This window comes from Podarcis tiliguerta, assembly GCF_965153285.1.
Source record: "Podarcis tiliguerta genome assembly, chromosome: 1".
Taxonomy (NCBI): domain Eukaryota; kingdom Metazoa; phylum Chordata; class Lepidosauria; order Squamata; family Lacertidae; genus Podarcis; species Podarcis tiliguerta.
Genome location: NC_139534.1, coordinates 93,719,369 through 93,745,008, shown reverse-complemented (window position 1 = coordinate 93,745,008; position 25,640 = coordinate 93,719,369). Strand labels below are relative to the sequence as shown.

At 43.8% G+C, this 25,640-nt stretch overlaps 1 protein-coding gene across 3 annotated transcripts; it reads left to right on the top strand.

Annotated features, from left to right (window-relative positions):
• The first annotated feature begins 52 nt into the window (after nt 1–52).
• On the top strand, nt 53–19,567 carry IVD (isovaleryl-CoA dehydrogenase). Of its 3 annotated transcripts, none has more exons than XR_014513766.1 (13): nt 53–239; nt 3,176–3,265; nt 6,104–6,155; nt 6,772–6,941; nt 9,219–9,312; nt 10,484–10,620; nt 11,316–11,412; nt 13,395–13,488; nt 14,580–14,661; nt 15,728–15,832; nt 16,451–16,523; nt 16,839–18,940; nt 19,127–19,567. XR_014513766.1 is itself a non-coding variant. In XM_083450717.1 (12 exons), exons 1-12 carry the CDS (start codon nt 96–98, stop codon nt 16,970–16,972), a joined length of 1,272 nt encoding a protein of 423 aa, XP_083306843.1. In that variant the 5' UTR covers nt 69–95; the 3' UTR covers nt 16,973–19,567. The 3 variants fall into 3 exon arrangements, 1 of the variants encoding a protein (XP_083306843.1); XR_014513767.1 differs by having other exon boundaries at nt 69–239; nt 19,135–19,567; XM_083450717.1 differs by having other exon boundaries at nt 69–239; nt 16,839–19,567.
• Nucleotides 19,568–25,640: the final 6,073 nt, after the last annotated feature.

The following is a 25,640-nucleotide window of genomic DNA, read 5'->3' as shown; positions in this document are numbered from 1 at the left end:
GCAACCAGTCCCCACCCGCTAGCGCTGGTTGGTAGAGAAGGCCTCTGGGGCGGAGCCAGGATCCACGGGCCTGGCGAGTCGCACAAGGAACCGAGATGGCTGCGGCGTCGGCGCTGAGGCGAGGGGTGGCCGGCTGGGCCCGGCGCCGCTTATTGGAAGGACTGTGGCAGGCGCGGCGAGGCTGCGCTGGAGCCCCGCTGGATGATACGGTTAATGGGCTGAGCGAGGAGCAGCAGCAGGTACAGCGGAGCCCTTGCTGGGCTGAAGGTCGCTCGCCGGGAGCCTTTCTCTCTGCGCCTGCTCCGTCCAGACCCCGCGCAGGAGCCGCGCTTCAGAGCCGCGCTCCTCTTGGCCTCGAAGGGTCCCGCCCCGTCGGGCTGGCGCAGGGCCTTCTCCTGCCACGGCCAGTTCTCAATAACAGGGCTTTGCTCTGGACCATATGGAGCAGTGGTCGGAAAGACGCGAGCGCCTCTGAGCGCCTGCAGAGTGCCCGCTCCACCCCTCTCCTCGGCACTGGGCTATCGTGTCCTCAAATTTCTAATACGGTGCAGGACGACTTCCGAGTTTGAAAGGGCAACTTGTAGGCAGCCCTGATCCCATCTTCCTCCCAGCGCAGCAACTTACTTTCTATTATTTTACAGGGCTGCCCTTTATAAGTTCCACAGCTGCAAGTCGGCCTGGACGTCTTTTATTCTGGAGCGAATGAAAGGGTCCCTGTGTGAGATCTCATGTTGATGTGGACACAGATTTGCACCCTTAGCACAGCAGTTAATTCGGAGTAGCTGCCCTTTCTTAGTTACAGTCACCATTGCAGATTAATGTTCCGCTCCTAAGTGATAAGATCACTCTTTTAATGGCCAGACGAAGTGTAGTGAATTGGTTTTCTTTCTCTTACAAAAATGCAGCTGTGGAGGCTGTGATCGAGCTTTTCTCATCTTCTGAGTTTACTATTAAAACAAGTGCTTCCCACCCACCCTTTCTCTCCTGCCCCCCCAACTTTGGTTAAGGGGGTGACAGCTAACAACCAGCATCAATAACAAAGCCACCAGATAGGAAGGCGTCAACAACCCCTCCCCCCCCCCCACCTTGTGACAGTCCTCTGCTTTAGATTGCAGGTTCATTTGTACATGAAATACCTTTGGGTGGCAGTCACATGTAGTTTAGTTCAGAAGTTAGGAGGTATATGTTTGTTCAGCTCTATCTGGAGAAACCTGTTAAAGCTACTCGATTCCAAAATGGCTCAGGTAACTAGATTTTCTTCTAGGATGGTGTAAGCTAGATAGCTCTCCCAAGTTTTTTCAGTCAGGGAATAAGATAACACAGCTTACCAGCATTCTATCAGTAATTTTCCATATAAAGGAGGATATTTCCACTATCCCTATCCTTTCAAAAGCACCAAAGAATAAATAAAAGTTCCTTTAAGGGTGCGTGTCAGTTTCCACCAGTTCATTTTCTTCCTTTGTGTCTCCTTGAAAGAGTGTGCTGCTAGCCTTGGAAAAGGTGTTTTCTAAATCTTAGTCAGCAACTGGTAGCTTCTTACTGCACCTCGTGACACAATGGCACAAAGTCAAGGGAGGGAGTGTCTAAATTTCAGTTAGGCTCTTGCAGCACTGCTCTCTTCAGATGCAATTCTAAGTATGATTTCTTGGCAACTTAAATTGTACTGGAACCAGTAGGATTTCCAAGTAAATACGTTGTCTGAGTTATTTCTATCCTGCCTTTCATGGCAAGCTCCCACAAGGAAGTTTGCAATGACTTTTAAAACCAATACAATAAACGATATAGATCAAAAGCAGCATCTGATACAAATACATAAGGACTCAGCAATGAAATCAATAAAAAGTTTGTGAGGGGGAACATTTAGAGTCTGTTTTGAAGGCCTGCAGAAGTGAGCCAGACTTGAGTTCGTGGGGGAGGAAATTCCACAGATGTGTTTTAGGATCATGTGGGTTGTCTCTTATGTTCTGGGATTACTGCTCAGTTGTAGAACGTACGTTTTGTGTGGGTGCAGAGTGCCATCTGTGACTTGGGTTGCATGTGCTGGAATTACCTCTGCTGGAAACCCTGGAGGGCCACTACCAGTTCAGAGAGGCAGGTTTGGACAAGATACATAGTGATGTGATTTAGTATATACTAGCTCCACTGTCATCTTTATAGTATACGGTGTGTGTAGCAGTGATGTAGCAAAACCTTTTATAGCTTATCAAGCAGTGATTTGGCTGTAAACCTCTCTTGCTGCGTCCATCCATCTTAGTGCAGTTTGTTTCTCCTGTAAAAAGTGGGGCTAATGATACTTGATCATATAGGTTTTTAAGTGAGTTTTTTAAAAAAGAAGTCTTGATTAAGCCCAAATGATAGTCTTGTTATGTACAAACTAAAGCATCTCATCCAATAGTAGCATTACAGAGCAAGTGCCAACTCCCATATCAGTTAAGAAGAGGCTGAAATGTTCCTCTATTAGTGGGCACTATTATATTTGCAGAAGGCTCTATGAATGTAAATCTCCCCTCAGTGGAAGACCTCAAAACAGGGTGTTTCAGGGCCAGTGACAGCCAAGGCCTTCTGCTTCTGAGGCTTCGCCATATTCCTGAGAGACCCCAGGATCCCATCCATCAGTTTGGCTCAGTCAGCAGTCTTGGGCCATGTATTGCATGCTGCATTCTTTAGAATGGCTCTGTGGGGTTTGATTTGGTTTTGCTGGCTTTGGGACTTTGAAATGTCACATTGCTTGCTTAGTTGAACCATCACTTTTTCGGTGTTGGCATGCTGCATAGATAGGGCCAAGGGTAGTTGGGAATTAGTGTGAACTTTCTTCTACCCATCCTCACCCCCAAGTTCTTTTGGTATATTTTACCATTAAATATTTTAACCAGAGCCAACAAACGTCTTCATGTTACTGTTTAAAAACCAGATTAAACCTATTTTAAAATATCAAGAGATACACATTGTAGACTAGACAGAAAGTGCTTTGTCAGTAGCTTCACAGGTTTCAGCTGCCACCATAGTTAGCGCTAAATAGTTTTATTGACAGTAAGTGGGAATTTAATAGAATATTCTGTTCCGGGCTTGAGATCTCAAAGAAAAACAGCTAGGGAACCTTTTTGATAGCATTCAAAGGAAGGAACTTAGCAATTGTGATTTATAATGTGCACTTTTACATTTTCATTTCTAACAGCTTCGGCAAACTATGTTCAAATTCTGTCAGGAGCACTTGGCTCCAAAGGCCCAAGAAATTGATCAGCAGAATGAATTTGCAGGCATGAGGGTAAGTGCTTCTGTACTTACTATATAACATGACTTCGGGAGATGCATGAATATAATTTAAAGGATGCAAATATGAAGGGTCTGAGAAAGTTACAAAATGCCTACCCATTAGAAAGAACAAACAACTAAATCCATGAGGGAAAAGGACATGTATGCCATTCAGCAAGAATGAATAAAATATACATGTTTGGTCAGTTCCCCTTCTCCATGTGCCTCCATCTTCCCAGGGCAGCTGGGACATTTATAAGACATAAATTCCTTGCCTTGCCTTGTATATACAAGCAAAAGCCGTCCAATGAGTCCCTCCAAAGGGAAGGGCAGTAACTCAGGGGCAGAGCACATGTTTTCATGCAGAAGCTCTTGGTTTCAAGCCCTGGTGCCTCCCTCTAAGCTTCAGCTGCTAAAACATCCAAGGTAGCAGGCTCAGGGCAAAGCTTTACCTGTGATCTTGTATAGCTGCTGCCAGTCAGGGTAGACATTATTTGGCTGGATGGACCAACAGCAGCTTTGTGTGAAGTTCAGTTGGGCATATCCCACACTACCAAAAGACCTGTCCTTCGCTGTTTCAGATTCTGGCTGGACAGGCAGACCTAGGGGGAAATCATTGTGAGATGTGCAGGAAGAAGAAACTTCCTGGATTCGAGCTGATATGACAGAGGAGTGTCAAATACTGAGAGATCCCAGAAGCTGCTCTAAAAACAAAGTGTTCTGGTTTCTGAGCTGATCTCCTGATTATAAGTGGCTGGCTCCTAATTTGAAATTGTTTGGCTTAATGGTGCTGTGGTTCCCTGTCACCCTGCCAGTGAGGAAAACCTGCTGATTGGCAACCTGTCACATTTTTCAGTGTGTCAGGAATGTCTTGGGAAGATGAACCATCACTGCAGAAGAGATAGGGGCTCACGGACAGTATGTCAGTTCTAGGAGATGAACACTGCTATTTAATTGGTTTTTCCCACATCAGAATAGTGACTCATAAGCAAAGGTTGATCTAAATGGTGATGTGCATGTAGAGCTACACTAAGTTGGGGGGAACAGTGCTGGTTTTATTGGACTGTAGGGACATCTGCTTGGAGCGAGATGAACTAAAAAGAGTGTTTATCAAAATTTTTTGAACTCTTGCTCCTATACAAAATTACTATCCTTCTCCAAACCTGAGCCACCTCTTCAGCCAACAGTTGCACCAAATCCTTCGTTCTAGCAGCCACAAGTCTGCAGTTCAATGCTGCACAAGTAAGGATGTGTGGATTGATTCAACGCTGACATTAAAAGAAGATTGTAATAGGGCAACACAAGATTCCTTTCTAAAACCAGTTAGCTAACCAGGGAAGGAAGCAGGAGGAGAAACCTGTTTTGGTCCAAGGTTTGCAGATGTTTTGGTTTCTACAGTTACATCATCTCTGGCTATCTTTGTTGTACAGTAAGCCCACAACTTCTGTCCATTTAACTTGGTGCACATTCAGCTTTATGCACATGGGGGAGAATTTAAAAGTGGGCAGGGTTCCTGGAAAAACATTGTTGGCAATCCCACCTGCCCTGTTTAGGGAAATTTATAGTGTTTGATTTTTTATCATATTTTTCATATTCTGTTGGGAGCCGCCCAGAGTGGCTGGGGAAACCCCAGTTAATAATAAAATTATTATTATTATTATTATTGAACCCAATGGGTTTTGACTATATGAAATTTTGGCTTTAGGTGTAATCCACGGAACATACCGTATTTTTCGCCCTATAGGACGCACTTTTTCCCCTCCAAAAATGAAGGGGAAATGTGTGTGCGTCCTATGGGGCGAATGCAGGCTTTCGCTGAAGCCTGGAGAGCGAGGGGGGTCGGTGCACACGACCCCTCTCGCCCTCCAAGCTTCAGGAAGCTATCCGCTAGCCATGGGAGACGCAGCTCTCCCAAGGCTAGCGGAGAGCTTGCCTGCACCCAGAAGCTTGGGGCACGCTGAGCTCAGCACGCCCCAACTTCGGGCTTCGCGCAGCCCTCCGCTAGCCGTGGGAGAGCCGCGCGACTTCGCGCAGCTCTCCCACGGCTTGCGGATAGCAGCCTGTTCTGGGGGCTGGAGTCGGGGGAAGCTCGGGCTTCCCTCGCATCTGGGGAGGAAATATTTTTTTCCCCTTTATTTCCCCCCAAAAAACTAGGTGCGTCCTATGGGCCGGTGCGTCCTATGGGGCAAAAAATACAGTAACTCCCACATAGGTTGTGAGCTTACTGTATAATCCAGTCCCTTCATTTCTCCTCCTGTGTCTTGTGTTCCCCATCCCACAGAGACCTTTATAGCAGATATGTGACACATGTTTTGACTACCTGGGATCACCTTGTGGAAAAGAATGTTGTATAGACTCCTTTGATCTTGGTGAGCTAATGATTGTCTGCAAAATGATGGCAGAGTGCTTGTTTTGAGCTTGTAGCAGAAATACTATCAGGTTGGGTTGCAGAAGAGCCACATGTCTGGAGCCATGTACATTGAGGGTGCTATATAAATGCTTATAATGTTCATCACATTCGTGTAATGCAAGTTCATGTCTTAACTTATTTAGGATTATAGAGTACATCGTTCTGATGGCTCTAGCTGGGCAGCAGCATGGAAGAAGTTGTTAATTTTTTTTAGTATTTCTTAATTTTTATGGAACATATCTTTAGTGGATGTGAAGTATTCAAGGTGGCTGTGACCTTCTGTTTCACAGCAGGTTCCATGACAACCATTATTTTGCCCAGCTTTTTGCTTTTGTGGGGACATTAAAATGATAGGTTCAGGGAGATGATAGAAAAAAAACCTGGTTCCTGGTCTTGTGAAAGGTTAGGGTCTCTCTAATAGCTTTGCTCTGCTCTTTGTAGGCATTCTGGAGGAAGCTGGGTGATCTAGGTGTTCTAGGAATAACTGCTCCAGGTGAGTGTGTAGCTAGCCCTGCCTTCCTCATTCTGACGAAATATGGTATATTTAAGTGGGAAATGCTGCAGTTAGTAATGTCTGTGAATGAATAATTGGAGATCAAGGGCTTGAGAGGAAAACAGACCCAATTAGCTCACTGGCAATTTGTCAAAGGCCAAGGCTGCTGAGGTCTAAAAGAACACCTTATGAATGACATGTCTTCTATATGGATATTGCCTTTGTTTGGAAAGAATGTGTACTTTTGTTACATGTGACAAACATATACATGCCTCTGATGGAGCATGCACACAAAGGGAGCCCTAGTTGGCGCATATTGCATGCGCCACTAGGAGTTAGTCATATGAAATATCTCCCACCATTTCCTAAAGTTGTAACTGTGTAATTCATTCATCACTGCCTGCTCTCTTTGTTGTTTGCTTCCCTCTGACTTCACTTTTGCCCCACCTCCTGATGGTATGTGCATATATGCCAGCCAGTTTGGGATTACACTTCACGCATCTGATGAGTGGAGTGGAGTACAAGGAAGGCTATGGCGTTATAAATCTTAACTGTGTCACAAGGCTCTTCGACTGTGGTCTAGGTAAGTCTATAAATATTTTCTTCTCCTTACCAGCTGAATATGGTGGCTCTGCGATGGGATACCTGGACCACGTGTTGGTGATGGAAGAGATTTCTCGGGTTTCCGCAGCTGTTGGGCTGAGCTACGGTGCCCACTCTAACCTTTGCATCAATCAGATGGTGAGGAACGGCAACGAAGCACAGAAAGAGAAGTACTTGCCCAAGGTATGTGGAATCGTGGAGTCTGATGTATCCAGGGAACCAGAAGCACGCTGGGTAACAACTTCAATTACAGAACATGTTTCTTAGAGCAAAGAAAAATGATGCTCCAAAATTGGACACTTTGCCCCCATCATTTTATTTCAAATTTAATTTTATATTTCCAAGCATTTATTTATTATTAAATTTCTACTTTGCCCTTCCTCCCAAAGGCACCTGGGGTGGCAGATATAAAAACAATTAAATAATTTAGTTAAATATGAGAAAACATATAAAAAACCATCTAAAACATTATTAATGAAAAGTCATTTTTTAAAAAAAACAAAACAACCTGAACTCAATAGCTTTTTAAAAAAAAATTCTTCTGTTTTGTTTCTACAAGTAAAAGTCACAGATATTTGGGAGAAAAGACTATTGGTTTGAAATCCAAATGTGCAATGAAAGCTTAAGTACATTTACTCCAGAGCAAGTTCCACTGAGTTACATCAGACATATTTAGAATTGCATTTTGTTGAACCAGACTGGCATCCGCCTCCCACCTTCGGCTTGGAAGGTGCAAGCTGGAAAAGTCTGCATTCTTGGCTTTGGTATCCCTCTGCCTTTTTCAGAATTTAGTGTAGAATAGTTAACACACACACTATTAAGTAGAGGCAGGAATGGCATCTGGATTTCCATAAGGTTGATTAACACATGCAAGTTGATCACTTGGTGGATGATCTGTCACACATACCCAGCTCTGAGTCATTGCTGTTCGAAACTGCCTTATGTGTTTCATCAGGAGCAGGGGAAGCTGTTGTCATATCCGTCATATAGCACCAGACACACTTTGGTCCCCTGTAGTGAGTCCTAATTTGCTTTCTAAAAATTCAAAACTTCGGACTGTTCCGACATGCTCTGCACACAAGGGTATTTACCAGCTTGTCCTGCAGCTTGTCCTTTGCTGCCATGGATGGCCTGTTGCTAGTTTTGGGAAGAAGAGGAAGCACTCGAGAGTCATGGGATGCTTCTGCTGACAGAAAACAGGTTGAAGAAGGCCCTGACAGCATCATCATCTGTTGTGCCCTTAAGAACAAACCAAAACTTCAAGGCTACCTCAATCTCACCATGCTGTTTGGCACACAAGAACACTCCCCGCCCCCCATGATCAATTTCCAGTGCGATAGTAAAAGCACTAAAAACAGCATGGCACTATTAAAAGCCCTTTCCTTAAGAGCAGTCAGTTCCCAAAGGCCTGCTGGAATAAACAGTCTTCACCTGCCAGAGGATGTGTATAAGAAGACTGTGATGACTAGGAAAGGTAGAGTTCTCAAACTGGTGTTCTTTTATAAAAAGTCTACAGGGGCCACATGAAACAGGGTTTTTATTTAGTTGGGGTGAATTACAATGGAACCCGATTTTTGCCTTTTTTGATTTTATAATACATTCCTTTTTCTTAATCTACTACTGTCACCCAAATGAATGGACAGTTTCCACTTCTATATCTAATAAACAGCCTTTGCCCATCTGAGCGCAGGATGAAACTTGTGTGGTTTGAATCTCAGTAACCTGAGACACTTGTACTCAGCATTCCATTATACATTTGAAATCATAAATCAATATTAGTAGAGGGGTGTTGCGGTTGGCCATAATCTCACAAGTGATTGGCTATGAAATCTATTTCACGTGTAAACCAAAGAAGTTTGAAAGGGAATAGACTGTGTGGGGGGAGAGGTGGACAGGAGGAAATTGATGGGGAGGGGAGGCAGCAGCTGCTGTGCCAGAGGGTGGTGTAAGGGAGCCCAAAAGGAGGGTCACCACCTGCTATTCCATTGCAAGGGTCAAAGACTTTAGTTTATTGCCTACCATTCTGGCATCTTGTCCCATTGTGCTGATTTATTCCAAACACTGGAGAGTCTTGTTCTTTGTGAATTGCCCTTTTTGCAAGTGTCTTCAAACCATCTACCCCATCCAATCATCCATTTCCAAAGGACAGCACAGGATAGGGAATTAAGAGGGACATCTATATCCCCTAGCACAGTTTGCTTGGCACTCTCTCCTACCTAAGGAATCCAACTAAAACTGTAGGTTTTAGTTTGCCATGTCCTCATGAAACTGCAATGTCTTGATTTTTGTGCCATTCCTTAAATAGTAGACCTCATTGGAGAATTCTGCCAAGCTAGTGCCCCCACCATAACATGAAAAAACTTTCAGGTTTATTGTGATACTTTTTTTAAGGCAAGAGTGGGAACGACTGCAGGAAAACAATTCATTTTGTATCTTTCTTGTCACCTCTTGTCCCTTCAGCTGATCAGCGGGGAGCATGTTGGAGCACTAGCAATGAGTGAATCCAATGCTGGTTCTGATGTTGTCTCTATGAGGCTGAGGGCAGACAGAAAAGGTAAATGCCACCGATTTGGAATTTGCCACCTGCAGTGACCTTTGGACATTGCTGTTTAAGCATTTCTGATCCTCTACGCATTTTGTTTTGTCCATTCGTTGCCAACACAAGTCTGTGTGTGTCTTTGCATCCTCCCAAACAGAATAGCCAGTGTGGTCTAATGGCTGGAGTGTCTGAAGACCTGGGAGACCAAGGTTCAAAACCCCACATGGCCATGACGCTCGCTGGGTGACCTTGGGCCAGTCGCTGTCTAACCTTGGTCACAGGATTGTGTGGGGATTAAGTGAGGAGAGGGAGAACCGTGTACACCACCTTATGCTCCCTGGAGAAAAAGATGGGATATAAAATGTGATAAATAAATAAATTAAATAGCAGGAAATGGAAAGGGGTAATCCAGGTGTAAGAAGGGCATGAGCAGGCCAAAGGTTCCACCCCCCAATTTCAGCTTCATTGGGATTGCTGAAAGGCAGGAGTGGAGAAGACAAATGTCTGGTTTTCAGAGGTCCCGTGGCCTTAAAATAGAAATTGAGTGGTATTGGGAACAAGAGCTGGGGAAGAAACTGTATATGTAGAAGCCGGGTTGAGAGACAAAAACTCCAAAGTTAAAGGAGTGTGTGATGTAAATTACAGTTTTCAAGATACACTGGCCTGTAGGCCAGGCATCCTGTTGTGAATATTTTGAGAATCAATATATATTTTAGCATGTATTTATTTACGAAAATTTATTGTATAGTGCTTGATACTAGTGAAACCTCTAAGTAATTTACAAGAAATATTTAAAATTATCAATAAAAAAGCAGTTAAAAGCAATTTGAAACATTTAAAAATAATTAAAAATTAATATTCAAAAAGCATCAAATTGCATCAGCATCTGCAAGTCTGGACAGCCTTGCCTAAACAAAAATGTTTTAAGCATCGGGGCAATTCTAGCCCTACTTTTCAAGAGAGCTGGCTGGTTATAGAAGAAGCCAGCTATAAAACTGAGCTGTGTAGTGTCTGTATAATTTTTTTGCAGTTGAAGATGCAGCTCTGCAAGTTTTTCTTTTTCTTGATATGCCAGACCTAGGAATGGAGGAAATCAGATTTCCAGAAATCAAGAAGAATTACTTGTGGAATGTCAAGCTGTCATGTGGGTCTTAACAGAATTTTCTGCTTGTTTCATCCTTTCTAGGAGATTATTTTGTTTTGAACGGGAACAAATTTTGGATTACCAATGGTCCAGATGCTGACGTCCTAATTGTTTATGCTAAAACAGATCCAAGTGCTGTTCCAGCTTCTCAAGGGATAACAGCATTCATTGTGGAGAAGGTAGGTTTATGGGACAGTGATGCTCCCTCTTTTTATCCCCAAGGAAGATATTTTCCAGGTGGTGTCTGGTCACTCTGGTATGAGATTTCTTTTTTTTTGGGGGGGGGGGGAGAGAAGTCACGCTTTTGTTCCTACCCCTTGACCCCTTGCACTTCAGAATGAATTCAAAATTCTTCCCTGCTGAATGAATCTACAATGGTTGCTGAAGTAAGCTGTAGGCAGGGGATAGCACTTGTCGTTCAGAAGTTTGCCGCGCTGCTCTGTGGCACATGGAACAGAGCCAGGGAATCTGTGCTGATGTTCCCTGAAAGTTCTGGGCAAATGCCACATTTGGGTCCCTGTGAGGAGAGGATTCTCCTGCTCTACAGATGGTAAAGTTGGACATTTGGCCAGACATCAGAACCAGCAAATGACCTGACATCCAGTGCTCCACTTCGAGAAGACAACATGGGGACTCAGGTCTGCCTGGAAATAATAGAGTTCGCTCTGATTGGGGTGTTCTTCCCCTAATATCTGAAGTTCTTGACTTGATGGTGAAGGATATAAACTTGGGATTATCTGTAGGCACTTTCATGTTTCAAATATTTTAATCCTCTCCCTGCTTATCCTCTGAATTGTCCAGTATGTCATCATGCGAGTGGCCTCTTTATAAAAAAATGGATTTTTCCAGTAGTTTTTCCTCCCCTTTTCTTCAGGGTACACCTGGTTTCAGCACCGCACAAAAGCTTGATAAACTGGGAATGAGAGGGTCAAATACCTGTGAATTGGTCTTTGAGGACTGCAAGATTCCTGGTGAGTGATACTGAAGTGGCACTGCCTCCCTCAACCCCTGGCAACTCTTTCCTTATTTATATTTTCTAGTCATTGCAATGTTCAAATATGCGTACAATGAAAAGTTAGAAAAAATAAAACCCAACATGAAAAGCATATGTTATTTAATAGTTCAAGCAAGTGATATATAAAAGCATCATCAAATCTACTTGGCTCATCATTAGTTTTGTTTTGCAATATTAATTATATCAAGCTTGACTAGAGAGGAAGGTCTTAATTGTCCCTTGAAGGGGGCAAGCTTGTGGACCTGCTCCACACTTCTGGAAAGTGGACCAAGACGGAAGGTGATACTACTGCGAGGCCATCAGTTGAAAGACTAGCCAGGATAGGCTACCACATTTACACTCGCTGTGGCTGATTTGTGTCCCGTGCGGAAAACCAAGATTTCTTCCTTGGTTCCCTTTGTGTGGTGGCAAGTTCTTCCCCAACCACCCCCAATTTGCAGGTGTTACTGAGAAGCTCCAGGACTGATTGCTTGCACCCTCTTTCCCAAGGACAACTTGGCAGATTTACAAACTTTTCGGAAACACCAATGAAATGGCTGCTGGGCTGCCATTTTTCCTTACAGTCTGCTTCCGATCCTTCCAGTGTGCTCTCGTGGCCACAGGCTCCCTCTCTTCAGCGGAAGAGATTAGTAGCAGTACCAAAGAACACATGTTCTTTTTGAGACTCCCTCTGATCTCCCAGGACCACTTCAATCGTTGCTCAGTGTCGAGCTGCTTCAGTAGATTCCTGCATCTCCAACGCAACATTTCCCTTAGATCAGAGTGTGCTTTTGAGTGTTTGCCACCCCCTCTGCTGTATTAGCGTCGGTTGTCATTGGCGCTCCACCAAGTGTTGCGCAGGTTCCTTTGATCGTGAGTGCTGCCCCACGGAGTCCCACTCTTAGGTCACACAGCAATGGTCAGGAGCGGATTTGGAAAGCTCATCTTGTATTTTGCCTGAGGCGTAATTGTTGAAGGTACATTCAGGGAATTCAGATGCAGCTCTTTCCTTTTTTGTTTTTTGTATTTCACAAGCAGTTACTTCATGCAGTTTCTCCGTTCAGCAGCATTACTCATGCTATTTGCCCCATGCTTCCTTCCTCGGTCCCTGCAGGTTGGGAGGGGAAATCCAAATTCATCAATTAAGATCGGTATGCGGTGTAGAGTAACACCACTGATTCAGGCACCATTTGCAGTGCAGAAATTGATACAGTACTGGCCTCATGCTCATGGGATGCCAGCACATGCAGGAAACAACACTGGCTTAGTGTTATGTCTGAACCAGCGATCCTGTTTTGCTCCCTACAAACCATGATCTCAACCTAAGGTTTATCCTTGGCTCACTGATCATGAGTTGTTGGAGCAAAACGAATCACAGTTTGGATATAATGCCAAGTCTGGAATCATCATTTCCTGCTTGTGAAGGAGGAGCAAACTGATGAAGACCAGCGCTTTTATGGTAAACCATTAACTATGGCTTCCTATAATGTGTGAACAGGGTGAAAAAGTTGGCTTAAGTCAACTGAATGCATATGTATGCCAAATTTTGTAATACATATATATTTTAGTCTAGAACTGATGAGTCTCCTGTCTGTAGCAGGCACTTGGAATCATGCTGCGTTCAGCATTCTGATCACCAACAGATTAAAACAAGTTCCCATTGAAGCTAATTCATGCATAATTTGATCTGTCCCTTAGTAACGATGCCAAGAAGTAGGCCATAAACACACTTTGCTGTTTTGTGCAAGGTACATGAGCAACTGAGATCGTGTTGCTGCTTTCTATTTGTTTATGTTGCTTGAAAATAAAAAGTGATGTTTGAGTGTAAGGTGTAACCGTGTTTGTGCTAGTATACCTGTGCATACTCCCATGTGAGCACACATACATAGACGCACAAGGAACACACTATCTAGGATTGTGTAGGTTCGCCAGGAATCAGCTTTCCTTTTCTCCTCACAGCTGCGAATGTCTTGGGGCAACTGAGTAAAGGAGTCTATGTGTTGATGAGTGGCTTGGATCTGGAGAGACTAGTGTTGTCTGGTGGACCCTTGGGGTAAATATGTATTTATTTATTACTCTAGTGACATGGCTTGTTGTGCTTGATTGGTTCTATTAATTCATGGAACCGCCACCACTTTGATGGCTGGAGGGGGATGCTCATCTTTTTATGAACTAGTGACCTCACACAAATGCTGTGCCACAGGACAGCTTGAAAACGGCTGCGGTAATTGTGCAAATCCCATCAGCTATGTGGATAGTCTGTTTAGACACGGCAGATATTTTGCTCTCTTAATGAGAGGACCTACCCTTCTCCCTGAATGTAGAGATGCCATGGGATTCTCCCTGACGTGAAACTCTTGCCTTGGGGAATCCTTGAAAAGCAGCGAAGCCTTGGCTAGGTCTTAAGGCCAGCCAGACTTTGTGGACCCTGGGTTAATACTATTGCCAACTACAGAGTAGAATGCCCTGTGGCATGTTTTTGCCCCTTTTATTTTCAAGATCCAACCTGATGGAGACTTTTGATTAAAACTGAAAGCTTCCCCCCTTCTTTGTAGCTTCTTAGTGTATTCTAATAACAGTAGGATTACAGGCCTTGGATCACAGAGGACTCTGTCCTTTGGGCCATTACGACCTACTACATGGACCAGCAGCAGCTTTTGAGGATCTCAAGCAGAGAGGCCTTACCCATCACCTGCTACCTGGTCTCCCTGGTGACCCTATTAACTGGGGTTGCCAGTGATCTAATATAGGATTTTCTGAATGGATTAGTGCCACCACTAAACTGGTCCCTAACCTACTATGACTTCTGGATTTATTTAATTATTTTTAGTGGACAAACAGCTACATGCATTTGTTAAAATTTACAGGTTTCTCTATGGCAGGAGATGTTATCCTATCCAACCATCCATCTATCCATCTAAACATACCCATGTGGGTATTGCAACATCTCATTTGTGACTTTTTTCAGTTTATCTGTAGGCTACTTTTTATTGTTGTTCCTGCTTTTGCAGCTCCTTTAGTTTTTTGGTTTTATGGATTGTATTTTGATGATGATGTTTTGATGTTTTTATTGACTCTCTATAAGCCATCTTTTCAAAGGCAGGATGGAAATCTTTAAAATCTGCAGGCCTCTTTCCCTTGCAGGATCATGCAGGCTGTGCTGGACCATGCGCTCCCATATTTACATGTGAGGGAAGCTTTTGGACAGAAAATTGGACATTTTCAGGTGAGAGCCGTAAGAAGGTTGCCAGTGAACTTTTAGAGCCTGCTTCCTTTTACAGTTGGATAAAGCTGGTTCTGGATCAATCTGTCTTCCTCAGATAAATATTTCCACCTAAAGCTGTGATGCTGCTTGTTTCCTAACAAGCAGTTCTGAAGCTAACCATTTCCCCCAAGTTCCTTTTTAGTTGCTGGCTGATTTTAAAGTAACACTGAAATGTCTCCTATTGCTAGAACCTCATGATAATGTGCATTCAGAAATTTAGGGCTTAGGAGAAACCCAGGGTTTGGTTTCAATTTGCTGATTATGGCAGCTGATGTTAGCTTTGAATAATCAGGTAACTATTTCAACTTTAGTTGGATTTGGAATTGCAGTGTGCCTTACTAGATGCTTGTCTTTTTAGTGGTCAACCAAACACTCTTTTTTAAATATATAGGCAGGTACGTTTAAGTCTGGGTTTTTTAAAATAGGATCCAGGTTGCTGCTGTCCGAATGCTAAATATATGCAGCAAGCCCGCAATTTATGTGCATTTAACTTGTGCACATTCAGCTTTATGCACGTGGCAAAATAGATAAATAAGGGGGCGGAGGAAATGACTTTGGCAGTCCCACATGCCATTGAACCTAATGTGTTTTGACTACAGTGGTACCTCTGGTTAGGAACTTAATTCGTTCCAGCGGTCCGTTCTTAACCTGAGATACCACTTTAACTAATGGTGCCTCCCACTGCCGCTGTGCGATTTCTGTTCTCATCCTGAGGTAAAGTTCTTACCCCAAGGTACTAGTTCCAGGTTAGCAGAGTCTGTAACCCGAAGTGTTTGTAACCTGAGGTGTTTGTAACCCGAGGTACCACTGGATACACAACTTTGACTTTAGGCACTGTTCCCGGAATGTAACCCCTATGTAAGTTGCGGGCTTCCTGTAACTTTTAACTTAATAATTTTTATTAATTTACTTTATGTGTGTATACTTGTTGCTATCTTAATTGTTTTTGTACTAAGGATAGCAACAAGGGGTGATAAAAATTGTGAAAATAAATCCAAATCTCTCTCTCTCCTTATGCTCTGATTAGCTCATGCAGGGTAAAATGGCTGATATGTACACACGGCTGATGGCTTGTCGACAGTACGTGTACAATGTCGCAAAGGCCTGTGATCGAGGACACTGCAATGCAAAGGTGAGCTCATGGGTGCTTGCAACATTTCTTTTTGACCCTACTGTATTTTGTGTAAGCAGGAGGGGTGAAGAATCAGTAGTGTAAGAGACTTAAGTCCACAGTAGAAAATATATGATGTTTTGAATACTTTCTTAAAGGAGAAGAATACTTCCTTGCCCACCTGGCAATGGCTTTCCTTTTGCGTATAGATGCAGCATGATAAAATGATGTGGTACTAGAATATCTGTGCCACTTGCTTTTACCACTAATATAGCTTTCATGTGCTCTAATCATGACAACCTAATAGGATGGACAACGGAAGTGCTGTCTCTTATCTTAAATCCCATGTGTACCTAAACTCAACGTAGCATGAAGCCATGAATGTTGTGGTTTCTGTTGCAATTTGCAGGTGGGTGGGGGTATTCAGAGCTTAAAGGACGCATAACAATGTCCTCATCTTGGAAGGAAAGGTGGGTGCTTCCTTTTTGGTAACTATGGTGCGAATTCGAAATCTGGTTTGGCTAGAAAGACGACTGGCTTGGACAATTCTGCCAGTCGCTTGTGTGGGGTTGGGGCTAGAAGAGCTGAACGTCTATCTTGGAAGTTCTTGATTGAAAATGATCTTATCTGCCCCACCAGGACTGTGCAGGAGTGATTCTCTACTCTGCGGAATGTGCTACACAGGTCGCTTTGGATGGAATTCAGTGTCTGGGTAAGATCATAGATGTGCATGTGGTTGTCCCACCAAAAGGCAGGCTGACCTAGCAGGCAGTTGCGCAATTTCATGCCATCTTGTTACCCTGCTTTAATCATGGAATTGGGAGCAATTATTACTAATATTAATAACTTTATTATTTGTACCCCGTCCACCTGACTGGGTTGCCCCAGCCGCTCTGGGCTAACAAGTGATTTCCATTTTGGCCAAATTCAGCATTCATCATCCCACAAGCTGCTGCCCCCAGGACCCAGTCTGCATCCAAGAGCTCTGTCTCTTGTTAGACTTTAAGGCTGCCTTCTTGTGTTGCAGGTGGAAACGGCTACATCAATGACTACCCCATGGGTCGCTTTCTGCGCGATGCCAAACTGTATGAAATAGGGGCAGGAACCAGCGAGGTGCGGAGAATCATCATAGGCCGGTCGTTTAACGCTGCCTTTAAGTAGCGCTGTCGTTCGAGGAGAATCACACTTCAAACCGAGAGGCCTTTTATTTCTAAGACTGTAAAAGCGCACAAGCATTTTTCCACTCCCGCTACCAGAATGACCACCTCCACTTATCTCTCGACCTTCTGTTCTCAATGCAAACCCAACTAGATTCCCTAAGAACATGCGATTGCATTACAATTACAGTGGAATACAGTAGGAAGCGCAAGTGGAATATGTGGATATCTGCCAACACGGCTTGCTTAGAAAGGGAGAAATTTTGTACACTTTAAAAAAGATTATCAGTTTTGTGAACTATTGAAGTAGATTTCTCTCTCTCCCGAATGTGGTGTTTTTAGTGAATGGGATTAGCAGCATGGTGTTCTGTTCTGCATCACACCTCCAGAATGCTAGCTGACTTTATGGGGTTCTTTTGCATTTCACGGGATCAGCCACCCAAGCAGCATTAAGGCTGCTGCTGCTGAAACATTGGTAACATGGGAGGCATGCATTTTTGTTTGTTCCTATCCTCTCTTGCTGCTTACTGAGGTATATTAATACTCTGCAAAGCCTTCATTCATTTGATGGACTGCCACCTCAAGCTTGATTCATGCGGTGATGTCACCATCTATCATTCTGGAAGCAGTTAAAATGTCAAAACACTACAATGTGCCGGCCGAGAGTGAATTGGGGAGGAGGCGGAGGAGGCAACTTGACTGGGGAATGTTAGGTGCTTTTGCAAAGCTTCCCTTGGTGAACATGGCTGCATGCATGTTTGCTCTGCCTACTAGAAGAAACAAAAGCTCAGCTGATGGATAAGACGGGGTGGGATCTAGTGGTGCTTTACACACCATCATATGAGGACTGAAAGGTTTTTGGTTTTTACTGGGTGGTAAACAGCGTGACACAATTTCCAAAGATGTTAAAGTCCAGGCAAAAACAGAAGTTGACTAAGATTTAAAATGGTTGTCGGTGGCTGGATTATTGTCTTCACTTCCATTGAGTTCTCTCTCTGGGCAGTACCTTACCATGAACTTTTAGGCTGATCCTGTACTGTCCACATAAACGATGGAAAGGGAGGCAGTATAATGAAAACCAGCAGCTTCCAGCACTTGATCTCTGTTAATCTTAAACCAATTCATGAAGTGATTGGTGTGGCTTGAATGTAACGGAGAACCAGTATGCTAGAACACACAAGGTTTATGTTGGTAAGCTGGTCTTAATAATTCAGTCTTTCTCATATAATGCATTAAATTTTCTAATGAGAGGAGATCCTTTCACTGCAAGCAGATGTGCTTGCATCAGTCAGACTTACTTTTATTTTCCAGTTTTATACACCACTTTTCACCCAAGTGATTTTGAAGTGGGTCACATAGGTTCTTATGTGCCAAAAACGGCGAACAGGACCAGGCACTGTGGGCCATGCCTGTGGGACAGAAAACATCAACCCCACAAACATCTAAAGCTCAAATAAATTGTGGAAACCCTTCAGATCTGATGGGGTCATGGGGAATCTTGATTAGTAATTGGTAACCCGGTCAACTTTTTTCACACCCAGGACACATCTTTAAATCCCATATGCACAACGTATGATTGACTTAAAAGCTTTTACTATTTATGTACAACTTTCCCATTTCTTCTTAATAAACTTTTTTTAAAAGGAGGTGGTGACAGCACTTGATGGTTGAACTGGACCTTGAAGGTGGAAATCATGACAATCTGCTTGACCATTCAGAATGAGATGCTCTTTTGGGAATAGCCCTGGAGCATAGCATATTTGGTCTTCAGTGTTATTTAAGTCTCACAGAGTCTCTGAGGACACCAGCTTTCATTTTAAAAGATAAGAAGTGGACGGGCAAAAGTTGGCAGCATTGCACACTGTCAAACAAATTGCCCATCTCTCAGCATACATGTCCCATAAAAATTCATGGAATCTTTGCATCTCTCAATCACATTAGATTCTGCAGCCTTCTGCCTCATTTTCAGAAAGTATCTGTTAAAGGGCAGTTCTTGGAAGAGAGACACAGAAACAGGAAGTGTTTCTAAAGCGCAGGGAAATGTTGCTTTTTACCCATTTTGAAATCTGAATCGCAGCAGGATTGTTTATACATCATCAAATGTGGTAGCAGGTTACAGCTTTATCACCCAACTTTGCCAAAGCTCCATTGAAGTGAGTGTAAGAGTTGAATAATACAAAGGAACGGACTCCCTCGGGAGGTTGTGGACTCTCCTTCACTGGAGGTTTTTGAGCAGAGGTTGGGTGGCCACCTGTCATGGATGCTTTAGTTGAGATGTCTGCATTGCAGAGGGTTGGACTAGATGATCCTTGGGGTCCTTTCCAAGTCTACAGTTCTATGATCCTTAACACTCTGACTTCTAAATTTGTTGCCTGGTGCTTGGGCGAGCTTCTTCACAGAAGTGTTAAGATGGAATCCGTAATTCTTCTGGGAGATTGCTAATAAAACTCTGGATGTATCCATAAGTCAATGTGATTGAATGTATTGAGTGGTTTATTCAAAGGGTTCTTCCCGATGTAATGTGAAACATGGAGAAATTGCTGACTAACAGATGGCTTTGTTGAATGCATTAATGTTGATTAAACTATTGCAGTACAAATATATGCCCCCTATTCATGTACCAGCTATTAGCATGCTCGAGTATGCCCAGCAGGAGGCAGGTAGAAACTTCATGTGCTTCTTAGCATTAAATCACAACTGTGAAGCAAACCTCTCCCAACCAGTACATCCTGTATGGTTGAAATTGATGTGCATGTTGGGGAGGGGTTCACTTTTTTAGCTGCAATACTCCTTCCTTCGCAACACATTGGGCAGATACAGGGGAGTCATAACCAGCAGCAGGCATTATATAAGGCCAAACTACCCAAACATGTCTTTCTACTGTTGCATTATGTAGATTAGTGGCCTTTTTGCTAATCCTATTGTTGCCAGATGCACTGCTTTTCACAAGATGCACCTTCATAATTACTGCGTTGGGAGGATGGGGCCACAGGGAGTTGACAAGAGAATGCCAACCTTATTTAATGTTTTTAGATTTATGGCTGGACTGGTGCAAGAACCTGTCGTTAGGCCTTGGGCCTGGATTCGAACGCTTGCTGCAGCAGGGAGGGGTAATTTGCAAAATTCTCTCTCTGTAAAAAGGGATTACCTTTCTCATAACTGGGGGCCTAGTTTGTAATCTAAATTACTAGGATCTTTAACTTAATTGTGTAGGAGCCAGATATGCCACCAGCTTTGTTAATTCTTTGCCCTGTTACACTTTGCAGGCAGCACTGAGGCCCCATAGGCTGGCAGCACTTCTAAGCAGTTTCTGATGATTCTCATTATTGCAAGTACAGTGGTACCTCGGGTTACAGACGCTTCAGGTTACGCGATTTTGGGTTGCGCACTGCTCCGAACCTGGAAGTACCGGAACGGGTTACTTCTGGGTTTCTGTGCTTGCGCATGCGCAGAAACACTAAATCGCACTTTGTGCATGCGCAGATGCGGCACTGCGGGTTGTGAATGTGCCTCCTGCACGGATCACATTCACAACCCGAGTTTCCACTGTACAGGATGAGACTCTTAATATCAGGGTCTTGGGTTCGAGTCCCATGTTGGGCAAAAGATTCCTGCCTTGCAGGGGGTTGGACTAGAAGACCCTCGTGGTCCCTTTCAACACTACAGTTCTATATGATGAAGAATTTTTCAGCAACTTACCAGCAGATTGGTGGTCATTGTTACCCCCTGAGGCTTGCTCCACGGAACAGAGCAACCGAATGTGTGTGTACTATGCAGGCAGTGGCAGCTCAAGCCCATTGAGACAGGGCAGAAGGAAAAGAGGACAACAGTAGATAGAGCCAGATGCAGTGGCTGGCAGAGCCAACTAATTCAGCTGGACAGCTGAGGGGCAGGTAGTAGCTCTTCTTTCCCTACTCCCTGCCCTTGTTGCAGGATCATGTTTGCTCTTGGGAGCATCGGTGTGCCTCCTGCACCCTGCAGCTCACTGACAATGGCCGGCGCTACCCCTTTCTGAGGAATTGCTGCGCTGAAAGATTAGGAAGAGGGCTTCACTTCAGCATAAAGGAGCTAACAGCTGTGAAGAGAAGACAAAAACATCCTTGAGCGAAGCAGACAATATTGTGCGGGGTGGAAAGAGGAGTGGGGATTACCGTTAGCAGAGCTGCGATCTCTCTTTCTTGCACCTGCTGCTTGCTGAAAGGCTGATGCTGGGGCCCAGTTGTCGGCCGCAATGAAAAAGCCTCTGATCAGTACTCTAGTCCAAGAAAAAGGCAGGCAGGCCATCCACACAGGCAGGGCCAAGAGCAGAAGGGAGGGAGAGGAAATGCAACATGTGGAGGCAAGAGGCTGGTGGGCGAGGTGCCCGATTGCCTCAAATCTCCATCTGCACTTACGCACCAGGTAGGCGGAACATTGCTGCAATGGGATAGGTGTAGCAAGAGGCACCAGTGCAGATTGGCAGATTGCACTCAAATTTGCAGGCGAGGTGCTGCTTAACCCAAACTTAATGTTAGGAAAATAAAACCTAAGCGGCTAAGGGACTCTCTGGGTGCCTACAAATGGGTTTATATTGTGGGATTGGCGCTTCTGCTGTAGACACTCGTTTTTCTATATTTGCACAACTTCGCCGTGGCATCAAAATGACAGCCTGCATTTTCCCCATTTAATCCCTTTCCAGGAAAAATCCCGTAAATTAAACGCCATTTGCGTTCTCTCGACAGGTCGTTTTCAATACTAAGTCCCCACCTGGAAGCATTCTCTGCCGGTGAATCAGGATGTTTCTAGTTCAGATCCTTCCTCAGCCATAAACTTGCTAGCAAAAGCACAGGTAATCATGTGGGTCCATTGACAGGCAGGAATTAAAATGCCACACGGCACGGGAAACACCTTCAAGGGAGCCGAATCAAATGTCACAGAGTAAGGAGTCCGTCTCTCTCTGCCTCACCTTGTCTGCAAAGTGGAGTAATACAGAACTACTGCATCATTCCATGTTGCCTTATGGCTACGATGATTTAAGGATTACAAAATAAATGCAAGGGAAGGTGTTTGAACGGAAGTGCTATACAAATGCGAAGATGACAATTTAGTAATTCCATTTCATCGTTCAGGTGTGATGCTAAAGTTGTTGACTGCAAGATGAATGAGGTTATTTCTGTTAGTCCCATGGCTGCGTATCAGTGCAAAGAAGCAAGTTGATTTGTTGTACATGCAACTGGTTTCTTGCCCAAACTAGATTCTGAAAGTCAGGCCTCAAACGTATTGCTGCTTTTATTATGAGTTGTATTGAAATGATTGTTATGAAGTCCTTGCTCATTATGTTGTAAGGTTCCCCGTGGCCATTTTTGTGAATGGTGGTATATGAATATCCTAATAAATGTTTTTTAAATGACATTTTCAAAAATGCACATTGTACTAGAATCAATTAATGCAGCAACCACAATCGGAGTGGACAACTTTATGTAAAAAATGAAGGATCTTTCTGATGCAATCCAGTTGCTGAGAATGTTCATTGTTATGTACATCTCATCTACATATTTATATTCTCTGCTTGAGGTGGCTTATAGAACACCTGAAAAGAAGCTCATTTTGATGTATTTCATAATAGTTTATACACTAAAGCAATCCATGAAAATCCCAATTTCAAGGTTCACTGCTAATAAAACTACATTTCCTTTCACTGTTAATAAATTTAGGACAAGCAGATTGTCTGTTTCTGCAAATTCCCACTTGGTTTCCATTAATCCTCTTTGGGGGGGGGGATTATTAATAACTACAATAGGACAATGCATTTTCTGCAGCAGCATGAAAAACATGAACAAGGAACCAAGATTAATTGGGTTAGTGTGTTTGTCAACTCATAATTTCATTTACAAACATAAGCACGCACTTGCTCCTCCCCCCCACCCCTCCTGAAATTATGGTTATGTACACAACACCAACTTAAAATCCAGCCAGGTTGTTCTGTTTCTCAATTCAGATCAAAGCTGGTTTGGGTAGATATGAATCAAGATGCCGTATTTCATAAGAAACAACAAGGTAGATAAGAGTATACGGATTGTAGCTTAAGATAATGTGTGCACCACTTCCTAAGCGAGCAGTATGAGCACACTGGACCCAGTTCAAACGAGACTATGTGCACAGCCTATATTGCTATATAATTGTGTATCCTCTGTGAAGATCAGTGGGCGTTTAAAGCAGCTTATAAAAGGTAATCTATGATCATTAGTGAGTTGCTGACCTGGGATTATTACAGTACAAAGTGATACCGGTAATTTTAAATAGCATCCTCTCATCAACATTAAAGAATTTGGAATTAGCTAGTGAGATGTCAACAAAGTGTTGCAGAGTACAATATCTTCACCTCCTTGCAAAATTGCTCCTGTCCAGGGCGACAGGACAGAATAATCCTCTCCTGCAAAATATTCTATCTCACCTCAATTTTCCCTAACACTTTAATGTTATGTGGCTACTAAACACATTTATTCTTCAGTGGGCTGGTTTTTTTACTCTCTTAGAAGACTTTTTGTACTTTTTGTGCAAATATTGGAGTTCCCTGAGCTGCTGCCCCCTGCTTGTTTCTTAGTGGTCCCATTTTGGCTATACATCCATCACTACCCAACCAGTTGACTTTTGCTGTTAGCAGTGCTGGGAACTTGTTTCATCTGCAGAACCTTTTTGAGGCAGGGCTTGAACACCACACGCTCCGTCCCTATTTTGATGGGATGTTTTTTGTTGGTTTTTTTTAAAAACCACCTTAGGAGAATAGTATATGAATGGCAGTGGCAGCCACCAACCTAGATGGCTTTAAAAGAGGATTAGACAAATTCATGGAGGAGAGGGCTATTGATGGCTGCTAGCCATGATGGCTATGCTCTGCCTCCACTGTCAGCAGCAGTAATGTTTCTGAACACCAGTTGCTGGAAATTACAGGAGGTGGGGAGAGTGCTCTTGTGTCTGAGTCCTGCTTGGCGACCTGAGATTCATCAAAGCAATTACTTTCAAAAAGGCTCCAAGCTAGTGCACCCAGCACTCCTCAGTTCAACCTACACACACATTGCTGGGGGAAGTAGGTGTAGCTTCCAGCTGTCCAAGATAAGGCAGCTTGCTCATTGCCCCGGCTGACCCCACAAAAGCTTCCTAAAACCCAGAAACTCAGGCCAATACACCCTGTGCGTCTCAGACTGATAAGTTACACTCCTGACTCTCTCCCAGATCTCAGAAGAGCACCTGCCCTCTTACAACTCTGATTCTAACCTTTCAGTAGCATGAATTCTAAGCACCTAGGTACGTGAGGATTCTAAAACCCTGAGGTTGGCAATTACTCACAATTCACTGGTCAAATTAGGGAATTTTATTTAAAAAAAGGGAAAGCAGGCAGGTTGAAACAGAATGCCAAATACAGTGGTACCTTGGAAGTCTGATCCGGAAGTCTGTTCGACTTCCAAAACTTCAAAAACCAAATTGTGGCTTCTGATTGGTTGCAGGAAGTTCCTGCAGCCAATCAGAAGTCGTGGAAGCCCCATTGGACGTTCGGCTTCCAAAAACAGTTCTCAAACCGGAACAGTCACTTTCGGGTTTGCAACGTTCGGGAGCCAAAACATTTGGGAGCTAAGCTGTTCGAAAACCAAGGAACGACTGTAAATAAGAGCACTGAACTGATCCTAGCTTAGCCACTACAATATGGTTCTAACTGACTTAAAAGTAGGCAGCAAGGAAGTTCCACTTCCTCAAAAGTCCAGTCTGGATTCCTGATGGTGGGATGGAACAATTTTGCAAAGGCAGCTCAGCTTTTCAAAGACTCCTCTGCTGGAGAAGTGGCCCCTGGCTCTTACTGACCAATGAGATCCAGAGCCATTTGGCCCCACTGGTCCCCTTTCCCAGACAAGCATCTTGAGTACCCCTTTGTGACTGACTGGCTTAGAGAAATAGTGGGGCAGATCAGGGCCTTTCTTCACACATCTATTGCATGTATGAGCATCTGAGTTCTTATGTAGGGCATTTTCTCTTGGACAGATATCTAAACAAACAAGAAGTTACTCTTAAAATCCCACACACAGCTGAGTCGACATCCTGATTACAGTTTGTTGGCAGCAGTTGACAAACATGGTATGCCCATAAGGTTCACGAGAGCTTGATGAAGGTTTGGCTTTTTGCAAGAAAGTTGTCTGGCCAGCTAAGCCAGTAATAGTTTTGTGTTTGGCAGCCTACAAAGCTGGTTCACATAACTTCTCAATACTTTCCAAAAACCTTTACATGCAAAATTGCATTTTCCTGTTGCAGTGAAATGTTCTGTGATCCTCGGCAAACAGCAACATGGGTACATTTCCCAGATGATGTTGGACAACAAATCCCATCATCCCCGACCAATGGTTATGCTTGCTGTGGCTAATAGGAATGGCAGCCCTCAAAATGTTCTGGTTACCCTGGCTTTACTGCTGGAAACATCTGTGTAACTGCATCAAACAATATTGCTTCATAAAGTGAGGAGCCCAATGCCCCCCCCAATATCCCCTTGCATGACACACGTGATCTACATAGTGGTTCAAAGAGACAGGCGCTTGCAGCTGAACATGTGATCTGCCAGGAATCAAGGATCAGCACAGCTGGGACCCTGCTAGGGCCCACAGCTCAGGAGCCCCTCTGCTGATTCCCAGTGTTTCTGGGCCCTGCTT